Here is a 12239-nt window from a genome sequence, read left to right on the forward strand (position 1 = left end):
GAAAATCGATCTCTCAAGACAAAAGGAAGGTCATCATGAGTGGTTTTTTTCTAGTGTCGGATGAGGTCTTGATAGATCATAATGTTGCGACCAATGAATCTGCCTTGAATAAATCCTCCCTGGTTTTGGGCAATTAAATCTGGAAGTACTGATTTAAGCCTTGCACAAATCAGCTTTGTAGCAGCCTTGTAAAGTACATTACAATATGCAATATGTAACGCCCTAAATAATTAGGCACGCTACCCAAAATGCTTATGAAACCCTAATCCCCTAATCGGGATTACTAATTAAAATAACGCAGAATTTAAACTTTTATATTAAATAGACTGAAAATAAACTTGTAATATATTTAAACTTTTCAAAATAGTTGGGATCCCAAAAATATTTACAAACTTATTACAAGTTCTTTCTTACTAGCCGACCTAAGCGGCAAAACAGAATACAAAAGTCGACACTGTTAGACCCATAACCCGCTTGGTCTGAAGTGGCGTGAACATGTACATTCTTCGTCCTTCTCCTGAAACTCATGGCTGAACAGCTAATGCCTTACCCTTTCCTGCACAGTAGAGCACCCGTGAGCCAAGCCCAGCAAGACAGTATAAATCACAATAAATATAATATGCTCATTTACATATGTCTGTATAGCACAGACCTAATCACTATATCAACATGCCCATTTATGTCTACGTGGCGTAGACCTATGTGTTTCGCCCACACATATAATTAAATCTACGTGACGTAGAACCACGTGTTGCTCTCACACGTCTAAATACATTAAGGCCTTAGGAGTGGTTCATCTCGGTTATGTGTACTGAGTCCAACCTGATTATGCCTTGAGCGCATAATCCATAAATTTCATTTCAATTAACATGGCATGACATTTATACACATATTTCACTAGGGTAATAACCCTAGGCTAACAAACCGTTCCTATCAGGGTAATAACCCTAATCCCGGTTACCATAACTCACATATATCATATTCAACATAAGCGCCACTGCGCATACTCTACGTGCAAACTATTGTCTTACCTGTTGTCCAGCAATAGAAGGAGATTTTAAATCCCCCGGTGCTCCTGATCAGGTGCCGGTAGTCCTAGTCACACAAATCTGAGATAATTCATACATAGGGTTAACCCCTGACTTTTAACTCAATAAAATTAAAGCATGGCATTTACAATACAGATAATCACATAGAGCTCAAAAAGAGCTTTCCAACGGTATAAAGAACGTCCCAAACGGAGTCCCGGGTCAAAAGTTATGGCCAAAACAAAATCGGGAAAAAGATGGCTCTCTGCTGAGTTTTATGGCCGCGGCGACCATAGATCTGGCCGCGGCCACTGGGTTCGAAAAACCCAAAAAACCAGATTTTAAGGTCTAAACATGCCCATTTTACCATATAATCGAACCTTAACCAAACCATACCCAAAATTAATTTCTTACAGATAAAAATCCTCACAACAGAGAGTTAAAACAACAACAACTCTCAAAATCCAAACTACACAATCAATTTTAAATCATGCTTTGACTTAGCAAAGTTCAAGCTCTTGAACTAGAGCTTCAAAACCATGCATCCCAATAAATTTCCAGCAGCAACATACCAACTTTAACATGAAATCAAACCCAGAAAATACCCTAGAGTCTCATTCCATGCTCAACAACAACAAAACCCAAAAGATTCAAGTACCACATGCTCAAATTAACAAAAACTCACAATCATGCAACATATTATCATCTTCAACAAAATCATGCTTTTCCACAATAAATTCAGAAAGGATAACAAGGATTTAAGCTACAAAGTTTACCTCAAAATTCAATTCAAATGCTAGCACAAAGATCCACCAAGATTAAGCTTCAAATCCAACCAATTTCTCACCAAATCAAAGAGAAAATAAGAGAGGGTTTGAGAGAGGGGAAGGGTTCGGCCAAGGAGGAAATAAACACCAGAAAATTAATTTATTTTTCCTCAAAATACCATTTTTATCAAAGTAAATCAATAAAGGTCAAAAGACCATTTTGCCCCTAGGATTATAAAACATGCATACACACTCACAAGGGCATAATTGCCATTTCACACTCAAATATTGCCAAATAAATTTCAAATTATTCCATGTCAAATAAAAATGCCAAATAACCAATCCAGTTTGCATTTCGGGCCCGAACCCGGTTCGGCCCGAAATTCCCGGTTGTGACTATACCGCGCTAACTTGTTAGAACACACCTGAAAAGACAACACAGACATACTATATAATAATATAGTTCTATTAAGCACGTAATTAAATTAATCTCAGCAATTTACCCTTCTCAGGTCATAATTACCAAAATGCCCCTGGCTCACCAACGAGGTCTTTAACATGTTAAATTTCATATAATTTCACATATATTGAACTATATAATAATATAATTCTTCAATTAACTCATAATTATCTAATTAGGGTTTTGCTAATCCTTTTCTTAATCCCGGGTATTACACAATAGGTCGGTAATCACTCACCAGATTGGGACACTTAATTTTTGGGATAAGTGTCAAGACTGTGGTGTTGATTTCCTTCAAAAGCTGACATGTGTGGAGGAAAGAAGTAATAGCATCATAGATATCTGCCCTAGTAAGATCCCAATTGTCCTGAAAAAAGAAGCTACTATAACCATCCAGCCCCAAGGATTTATTCCCATGAATTGAGAAAATAGCTGCTTTAACTTCATCCAAGGAAAATACAAAAAGTAGTCATTTAGCTTGCATATATACTTGAAATTATAGGACCTTGTTTTATGACAGTAGGCAAAACTTATTTTCTGTTAGCTAACTTACTGCCTAACAAGGTCATGTAATAATCAAGAAAAGCATTTGCTACCTCTTGAGGATCATCCACTCTTATTCCCATAGCATTAGCAATGGAAAGGACTCCTATTTTCTACTCTTCGGGTCCTAATGCAATTATGGAAGAAAGTTGAATTAGAATCTCCATCTTTTATCCAGCTCAAATTAAATTTTTGTTGGAGAAAAGAGAGATAGTCATTCTGAATTTTTGCATATTCCTTCCTAGCTTCTTTTTCTTGATGCTGAAGTTCACCATTTAAGGGATCAAGCTGCAATGCCTGCAGGTACGAATTCAAAGCTTCGTTGGCTTTAAGAGCAGCATCAGGAAGGTTTGCAAAAGCCTGCTTGTTTAAATCTTTGAAAATTAGCTTAAGTCTCTTCTGTTTAGTAACAGTTTGAAACATTTTTGCACCTGATACATGTTGTTTACAGGATTCAGCAACCAAATTGGTATAATTAGGATGAGAAGACCACATCCTAAAGTACTTAAAAGGCTTTTTTCCACTTGTGATAGTATCATAAACTGTTAAAATTGCTAGTGAATGGTCAAATAAGCCTTCATTGAGAAGCACCACTTTAGCAGCTGAGTGTAAATCAAGCCATTTCTGATTTGCAAGAACTCTATCTATTTTGGAATAGATTCTATCATCTCCCATTTGCTTGTTACTCCATATAAAGAAGTTACCTGTAAACTTTACATCTTCAAGTTGACAAGTTTCTACACAATCCTTGAAGTCACCTGAATTATTGAATCTAGCATGCTTGCCAATCCTCTAATATTTGCTGAGAATCTTGTTAAACTCACCAAGCACAATCCAAGGGTCCAAACCAGCAAGATCCATAAGGTCTGTCCACAAATCCTCCTTCCAACCTCATCATTGAAACCATAGACAAAAGTGACAAAGAAGCTTATTTTTTTGTCTATGTTTTCAACAAAAAGGTGGATGAGTTGGCTTGTACATTTGACAATAGTAATAATAAAGCTAATAGGATTCCAACAAACAATAATCCTTCCCCCATCATGCCATGCATTATTAAAAGTAAAACACCATCCAAAAAACATTCTTACATATTAGGTTTCAAGGTTCTGAGCCTTATCTCTCGTCTCAAGGAGACCAACTAGCCCTACTTTTTCACTTTCAATCAATTTCTTGATTGAAAGTTGCTTTTGTTGGCAATCGATCCCTCAGACGTTCCATGACATAATTCTATCCATTAGCAAGAGAGGGAACTGCCTCCTCTCCTGTGTTAACTTCTTGATCCTGTTTCTGCATACTCACCTCAGTCTCTTCTCTAAGGGAACTAGTTTCAACAACATCCTCTAAAGCTTGAAAGTGATTGTTGGTTTGAGCAGGCTTGATACCTTTGATTTCCTTAGGTTTCCAGCCTTTCAAGACTGGTTTGAAACCATCTTCATCCACTAATGCAGTATTTTTCCTTTCCATTTTAGACTTCTGTTCTGGTTTTTTCACAATCCATACATGTTTTCCTTCAGTTTTGTTCCTACAATCAGCCGTGTTATGTCCAATACCATGGCAGTGTCCATACATAATTGGCTTCCATTCATAGGATATTGACATCGTGGTATTGTTACCATTTTCATTCTCAAAATCTATAGTCTTTAGAAAATCCTGCTGCATTTCAACTTTTATCAAAACTCTAGGATAGCTGAGTTTGTCTCTATTTTTTGTAGCATCATCCACCATAATAGGCTTGCCAACTTGCCCAATGATCTTGAAGAGAGATTTTTTACCCCAATATTTCAAGTCAAGGTCATCATAGGAACCACCCTAACATCCTCTTTCTTGAAATTGATTTTGGGATCCCATGGTTTCAGATCATAATTGGCCTTCTGCTGAAGAATATATATCCTCCTCTAAGGATCTCATCTCTATCTTCATTTGAGTTAAACCTTATGAGAAAAATACCATAAGAAAGCATTCTAACCCTTTTGTACTTTATCACTTCACATTCTCCTAACAAATCCTTCTAAGATTGATAATGGGGGATTAGCACCCAACACATAGCAAACTATAGAAGGGTTCCAGAAATCGATTTCTTCTTTAATATCATCATTAATAATCTTGACTTTGCTACGAGTAGATGAATTCGAAAATGAATTTTTCAGGTTTCTCATCACTGAACCAAATCGAAGAACAGGTGGAACAAGGAAATTACCTTGAGAAATGCTCCTAGAGCATCGGTTCGAGGCATCTAGGAAGTGAACAAAATCCTTCCTAATCTCCTCATGTTGTTTGATCAATCGCAATGAAGATTTGGGTGAAAGGGGCTCAGGAATTGCCTCCTGGATTTCTGGAAGTAGGTTCTGATCAAGCACTTCTCGAGAACGATACTGCTCTTCTTCTTCAGCATCCGAAAAATTAATTGGTTTGATTCCAAGAATGGAATCCATAGATCTTGTTTTCCTCACATCAGAGCTCGAATTAGGACCTGTCTTCTTGGACACTATGCTTTGAATCACCTTCTCCTGCCCTCTGGATCTTGTTTTTGCCATTGCACCAGCTCAAGAGCTGTAAGAACACACACACACACACACACACACACACACAGAGAGAAATTTTTTCTAGAAAAATATATTTAAAATAAAAAAAAAAATCTCGATATAATTAATTAGAAAATAAGTAAATAAAATTTACTATTTTAGTATTAATACTATAATTAATTAGAAAATAAGTAAATAAAGTTTGATATTTAAATTAATTAATATTGATTTTTCGGTATACTATATATTTTTTTTTTTTTGAAAGCATTTCGGTATACTATTGTTTCTCTAGCAAATTGGTAATTATTCACATTAAAATACAATGCATAAAATAAAACCATCAAATATATTGCAACGTATTTCGTTAATTATTACTAATATTTCGGTACTATTAGAGTTAGTCCCACATTATTAATGTGTAAAAAGAAATTGTTATATATAAGATGAATGGATTATTCTTCTCATTGCCAATTAATTTTTAGATTGAACCTCATTCAGCTTATCCCAATTTCAAACATATACTATTGTTTCTGTTAATGTACTTTAATAAAAAGATTTGACTTAACAAAAATACATATGAAAACTTACAGTGGAGTCGGATGACTTTATTTTTTTTTTCATTTTATTTCTTATAACAGTCACTTCATGTTTTGTCCCTAAATATTTTAGTAAAATTGTAAAGACACAGGAAAAAAATTCACATATTTAGGCCAAATAGTGTTAGAGTGGCTTGTTTACACTAAAAACTTTGGAGCCAAATTGTCTGTCCCAATTCATGACCCAACCTCTTACATTTTGACACCTCAATTAATATGCCACATACACACAACACATTTTACCATAAATCACACCCTTTGACACCACCGTTATACACTTTTTATAAAAAAAAAAAAAAAAAAAAAAAAAAAAATCTCTTTTTATTTTCTATATATATATATATATATAAACAAATATATAATATATATTAATTTTATTTTAGTCACCGTTTGGTACTTTGGCTCCTATGAAAAACAGAGCTTGTAATTTCATAGTTTTTTCTCTCTTTTTTTTTTTTTTTTTTTTTTGGCTGAGAATAGGCTCATGAAACAGGGACCAAAATTATACTGAATGAAAACATAGGAGAGAAGCTGAAATGCAACCTTAAACAAGTGAAGTTACAACAAAAGAACAAACAAGCAGCTGAGGAAAAGCAAGCAAAAAGGCTAAACTAACAAGCATAGAGTCTAGTAGTATCTTTCTAAAATATTAAGGCCTACAAGTAGCTAAAAAACATAAGAACAATCAGACTTTCATTTATGATATGATATGTTTTTTTTTTGGAAAAACGATATGATATGGTTCCTAGTAATATATATGGGTCAAAATTAATGTTTTATAGTAAATAAATAAAATAGAACAAAGAGTAGCAACTAAATAAGTTTGAAACAAGTTTTATTGTCTATAGTGTTGTCTGCAAGTATTTGGAAGAGGGCAGAGAAACTACTTTGGATTTTACTAACCAAAATGGAAAGAAAAACTTACGCAGCTGACTAAACTGGAAAAAAATGAAATTGGAAAAGGTTTTTGAACATTAATTGCAGTAAGGTATTAATAGTGGTGTAAAATTATACTGTAAAAAGCATTGTTATTGGATATCAGTAGTGTCTAGCATCTCTAAACATATTACTTTGCGATTGACTAGCGATACTTTTTAAAAGTTATTATATTAAACTATATAAAACTTGATACTTAGTTGGACTAATAGCAATATTGACACATAAGAAGGTGCTAAGCACCACTGGTGCCTTTTAGTATTTTCCTATTGTAAAAGGGAAATTTGATTTTCTATACTTAAAAAACTAAAATATTTTATTCTTAAACCAATACATTTTAAACTAACAAAAATATGACACTTTTTTCAAAACTCCAAAAATACCCCTCAAATTCTCTCTGCATCTCTCTTTCTCTCTCTATCTCGGCATCCCACAACCCTAGGTCCGATGGTCGGACCTGGGTTTTTTTTTTTTTTCCTTTCGGTTTGAGAGAGACGAAAAGAGAGGGGGGTCCGATGGGGTCCGAGAGAGGGGGGTTGGGTCGGAGGTGGTAAAGGTGAGCCGTGGTGGTGCGTTTGGGTGGTCCGAGAGAGGGGGCTGGGTCAGAGGTGGTGGTGCGGCGTTTGGGTGATTTGGTGCGGGTGGTCGGAGGTTGTGGTGAGGGTTGGGGGCGATTTGTTGGTGGGCGGTTGTGGGATGCCGAGATAGAGAGAGAGAGATAGATGCAGAGAAAGTTTGAGGGAAGGAGAGAGAAAGGGTTTGAATTATGATAGGGGTATTTTTGGGGTTTTGAAAAAAGTGTCATATTTTTGTTAGTTTAAAATGTATTGGTTTAAGAATAAAAATTTTTAGTTTTAAAATATATAAAATCAAATTTCCCTTGTAAAATCTGTTAGAAAAATATTAAAATGCATCAGTGGTGTTTAGCACCCTCCTACGTGTCAATATCGTTATTGGTCCAACTAAGTATCGAATCCCATGTAATTTAATAAAATAATTTTTAAAAAATATTGCTAGTCAATTGCAAGACAACACATCTAGAAAGTGGTAGATACCATAGTACCCAATAACAATGCTCAATTTGTTAAGTGCATATGTAGCATTTTAATTGAGGTGTCAAAATTTAAGAAGCTGGGACAGACAATTTTGCTCCAAAAACTTTGGTGGTTAACGTAGTTAAAATTAAGGAAACGAAAACCCTTTAGTGAACTTTTTGTTTGATGAAAAAAGATATTATAAGATTTTGATAGGGTTCTTGGAGTCTTTACACAATGAGGTAACTAAGTTTGAATTGCATTCCTTTTCAAATAAAGAGTTTATGGGCAGTAGACCTATACAATCTGTAGTTATTTCATATCAACACACTAATTGAAATGTCTCTCAATCTAACAAAGGTTGCATGAAAGCTTAACACTTAAAAGCAAACTTCAAATGAGAAATTAAATTTCTATGAAATTTCACCTTAATTACAAGTAAATACAGTGAGCAACAGCAGCTTCAACATGACAAATGTTTATCATCTTCTATACTAGCATAACAGCAGGAGCAGAACTTGGAGAAAAATAGAGCCCAGGAGAGAAGAAACAAAATGGAGACGTTTCGATCAACTAGAGAGCAAACATTATGGCTGAAGCTGGAACTAAACTCCCTTCTCTGGTTGGTTTTGATGAGTTGAGGATGACACAGATGGTTTTCCTAGAACATTAAGAACTTGAACCCGCTGAAGCTCTTTTGCTGCAGTAAGGATCAATATCGAATCAAAGCATATCAAAATAGATATATAATCAACAGAGTTTTTTTTGTAACTGATGTATATACCGCTGTACAACTAAGGCAGATTAGCTGCTCAAATTTTAAAACAAAGCATTAAGAAAAAAAAACATGGCCTTCCGTCCGTAGTTATTGCCGAGAAATAACAAAAATTTGATTCGGATTAAAAGTTACTGATTCTACTAAAAGAGAAATCCAAGTGAAAGGTTTCGGGCCTCTGTTAATGTATTCAGTAGTCAAATAGGATATGATGCCATAAAAGAAACGAAGATTGCTGAAAACAGATATTAGATGACTATTATGACTGCCAATCAATTGACAGCTAACGAAGTTACAAGGGTGTCAAGATAACAGCACCCGTGTAAGCATTAATTCACAAAAATAGGATAAGGAAAGGTGAATCATAAATTTGCATCATATGATTGTGAACTTCCTTGTTCTCGCTCTAAATTTTCTGAAGAATATAACCAAACCATTTTCTGTCACAAGGTAAGCTTTTGTTTTTTCTCTCTCCCTTCTCCTGATATTGATGGTCATCCACCTTAACCTCACAAACATTGGAATTTTAGTGAATTTTTAAAATAGGGGTCCCTATAAATTATGAATATAATGACTACTTGGGGTTCTCTATATTCTTATCATCATAGTTTTCTGTTAGTAAAAAGAGATATGTCGAGCAAGTTAAGTAGAAAAATAAAACAGAAAAAATTATATGATATTTTACCTTCTTCAAGTGATAGCTGAATTGACCTCTTTTCCAACTCAACAGCATGTCTGTTTAGCTCCACTGAGGAGAGTGACCAAAGCACTAACAGAATCAATTAAGAAGGCAATCAGTTGATGTTATTACGATATAAGCAATGATACACTGAAGCATTAATGAAAAATTTCAGCATTCAACATACTCTTAATATAGTCAACTTGCTGTGATTGGTCCAATTTGTTCAATAACGAATGCAACCGACAATATCGATCTTCCCAGTGCAAATTTCTTAGAGCTTTTAAATTACTTGATAAAGGTGTATCAGAAACAAGGGGATCAGTGGATTCTTTAGATGCTAACTGCATACCAGACTTTTGAGGAAGGGGAACAGAAGGTTTCCTAGAGGAGATCATGGATGATGTCATTGCAATAGGAGAATGTCCAGGTAAACAAGATACTCCTGGGTTTTTAGTTTGTGGTAATGGTTGGATGATTTCCTTCTGCTGGCCAAATGGCCTTGACTGAAGACGATTAGTGTTGGTGTTTGTGTTTGTGCTATCACAAGTGCTGCTCTTGCCTAATTCTGCCTCCGATTTTCTACGGACATAGACAAGGTGCCCATTTGTGAAGTTACTGTTTGAAGAACGGTGTTGAGAAGGGCTTTCTGGGCACTCAAGTGAGTCTCTCTTGGTGCCAGAAAGTTTAATGGTACTGGTTAAAGGACTCGTATCCTTTAAAAGAGGAGATTTTTCGATAGAGTTGGGCACTCTGACTCTATTGTCGTTTTGCAAATCTCTCAACACGGTCTTCTTTACAGCAACTGGCAATTGCTTATCACTAGTAGGAAATTCAGTTTCAGAAGTGCCCATCCCATATTCCCTAACTTTGGAATCTACTGTTTGTTGAACCATTGAAGTAATTAACTTTCTGATAAAAATGAAAGATCTTCATTAGAAACAAGCAATCATTAACAACTTAGATAAATAGAGGAGAAAGTAAGCTAGACTAAATAGCCCGACGTAAGCACCCTCGACAAGTAAGCTAAGTAAATTCTTGCATCAGTCAGAATAATAAGTATTTAGCAAATTTTGCAAATAGAAATTGATCCAAAAATATATATCTAGTTTGTTTACTTATGATATCAACATGTTAATGACAACTCTAAACACACGATATAAGAAGGCCAAACTGAAAGATATGATCATAGATCGGGTACCCAGGGCACAATTCCACATTCAATACTATATCATATATAACTGCAAAGAAAAATTTGATAGAAGATCAATTTGCAGATTAAAGAAAAATAACCTCGGATTGTTTTTTCCTCTGTTAAAAGTCTCCGGAAAAACACTGAATAGGCAATAAAATTTTCAAAAAAAATGCCCAATTAAGGCTGAACAAATTAACACAATAGTTACTTTATCATTCCAAATTCAATCTCATAAAACTCTAAACGGGTCTGCTAATTATTCCTCAATGCATATTATTTTCATAAGAGCATAGACATAAATGAGCGTAAGATTTTCTTCATAATTCGATTAAATTTTCAATGTTAAAAAATTCAGGATACAAAATAGAGAGCATCACCTAAGGCAAATCACTTCAATTACCAAAAATTCAGAAACTTTTCAAACATGGAATCTAATAAAATCAAAATTCAAGAAGACCCATTCACTTATATATTGAATTTCACACAAAGAATCTAATGCATTGTGATATGATCAATAGGTGCAGAGAACAGTTCCAAATTAAATATCTATGCCTATGAAAGAATGACAAAAACAAATTATACATAAACACGCACAGAAAAAAAATTTATTGAACTAAAGTTGAAATTGAAGCTGAAGAGGAAAAGTATTACCTTAGCTAATTGGAGCCATTTCAGCGAGAGAAAAATTGGGTGAATTGGGTTTCATAAGCAACGAGCTTTGGGTCTAACATAATAACATTGTTCGGGACGCGATTTTTTATTTTTTATCTATTCAGTCCCTTCGTAAATTGCAGTATTGGTCCTTAAAGTTCACAATATTTCATATTTGACCCCAAAGATCCGAGATATGTACTCTTTTGACCTCAAGAGATGGCACGGCTAAAATCTTTTTCCCCTTAAGAAAAACTAATTTTATTATCAAATCAAACATTTTAGGCGGGTGCAACAAAAAAAAATAAGCGGGTAATTAATTTTTCTATCTTTCTTTTCTTTCTGTTTTTTTGGGAAAGGGTTTAAATATTCATCATCAACATATCTAAATACACACATTTAATATATTATCTAATAACATAAATAACCTTCATTAATTAAATAGATATTATAACGTGACACGTAAACATCATATACCGTAATATAAAAATAATTGCTTACGAGAATTGAAAATGGAAACTGACCACTTCACACCTGAAACATGCCATCTCCTTCATTAATTACGACTACAAGACTTTGAATTAGCACGTGAAACACAAACCAAAATTTACTTCTCATAAAACAATAAATCACAAATTGAAAATCATTTTTTTACCAAAAAACTCCATTAATGATTAAAAAAAACCTTTATTCACAAACAACTTAAAATCGATCATGAGTTCAGCACCAAAATCGTTTCTCAAACTACCGACAATAGCTGAAAAATTAGAGACGAATCGTTACTGGATAAAGGACCAACTCAATCAACACTTTAAAAAAAATTGATCCAAAACTTCATTAAAGGCTCTAAAGCGAAAGTTGATGTCTTGTTTTTCACTTCATTTATATACCTCTTTTGTGCATTATTGTTGTTTCTTGCGAGATTTGGCCCTCCAAAAATAACCAAGATATTCTCACCCTCAACAGGGAGAGGTTGTAACCTTGAGTTATCCGAGTTATTGGGCAGACTCTGTTCATTTCCTTATGGCCTCACATATTGCCTCAAATAACCTC

At 34.5% G+C, this 12239-nt stretch overlaps 1 protein-coding gene across 1 annotated transcript; it reads right to left on the bottom strand.

The window, feature by feature from the left end:
- Nucleotides 1–8129: 8129 nt before the first annotated feature.
- LOC115702679 (uncharacterized) lies at nt 8130–11342 on the bottom strand. The gene is made up of 4 exons (XM_030630112.2): nt 11187–11342; nt 9528–10252; nt 9347–9430; nt 8130–8586 (listed from the first exon to the last, which is right to left on the bottom strand). The coding sequence occupies exons 2-4, from the start codon at nt 10234–10236 to the stop codon at nt 8492–8494; spliced, it is 888 nt and encodes a 295-aa protein (XP_030485972.2). The 5' UTR covers nt 10237–10252; nt 11187–11342; the 3' UTR covers nt 8130–8491.
- Between the last annotated feature and the right edge of the window lie 897 nt (nt 11343–12239).

The sequence above is a fragment of the Cannabis sativa genome, chromosome X (assembly GCF_029168945.1).
Source record: "Cannabis sativa cultivar Pink pepper isolate KNU-18-1 chromosome X, ASM2916894v1, whole genome shotgun sequence".
NCBI lineage: Eukaryota > Viridiplantae > Streptophyta > Magnoliopsida > Rosales > Cannabaceae > Cannabis > Cannabis sativa.

Bases quoted from the DNA above. Each gene is read 5' to 3' on its own strand.
- LOC115702679 (XM_030630112.2), bottom strand. From the start codon at position 10,236: ATGGTTCAACAAACAGTAGATTCCAAAGTTAGGGAATATGGGATGGGC. The intron at 9,431-9,527 runs GTATGTTGAATG...TGATTCTGTTAG, and splicing joins GCAAGTTGACTATATTAAGA to TGCTTTGGTCACTCTCCTCA. The intron at 8,587-9,346 runs GTAAAATATCAT...TCCTTACTGCAG, and splicing joins TCAGCTATCACTTGAAGAAG to CAAAAGAGCTTCAGCGGGTT.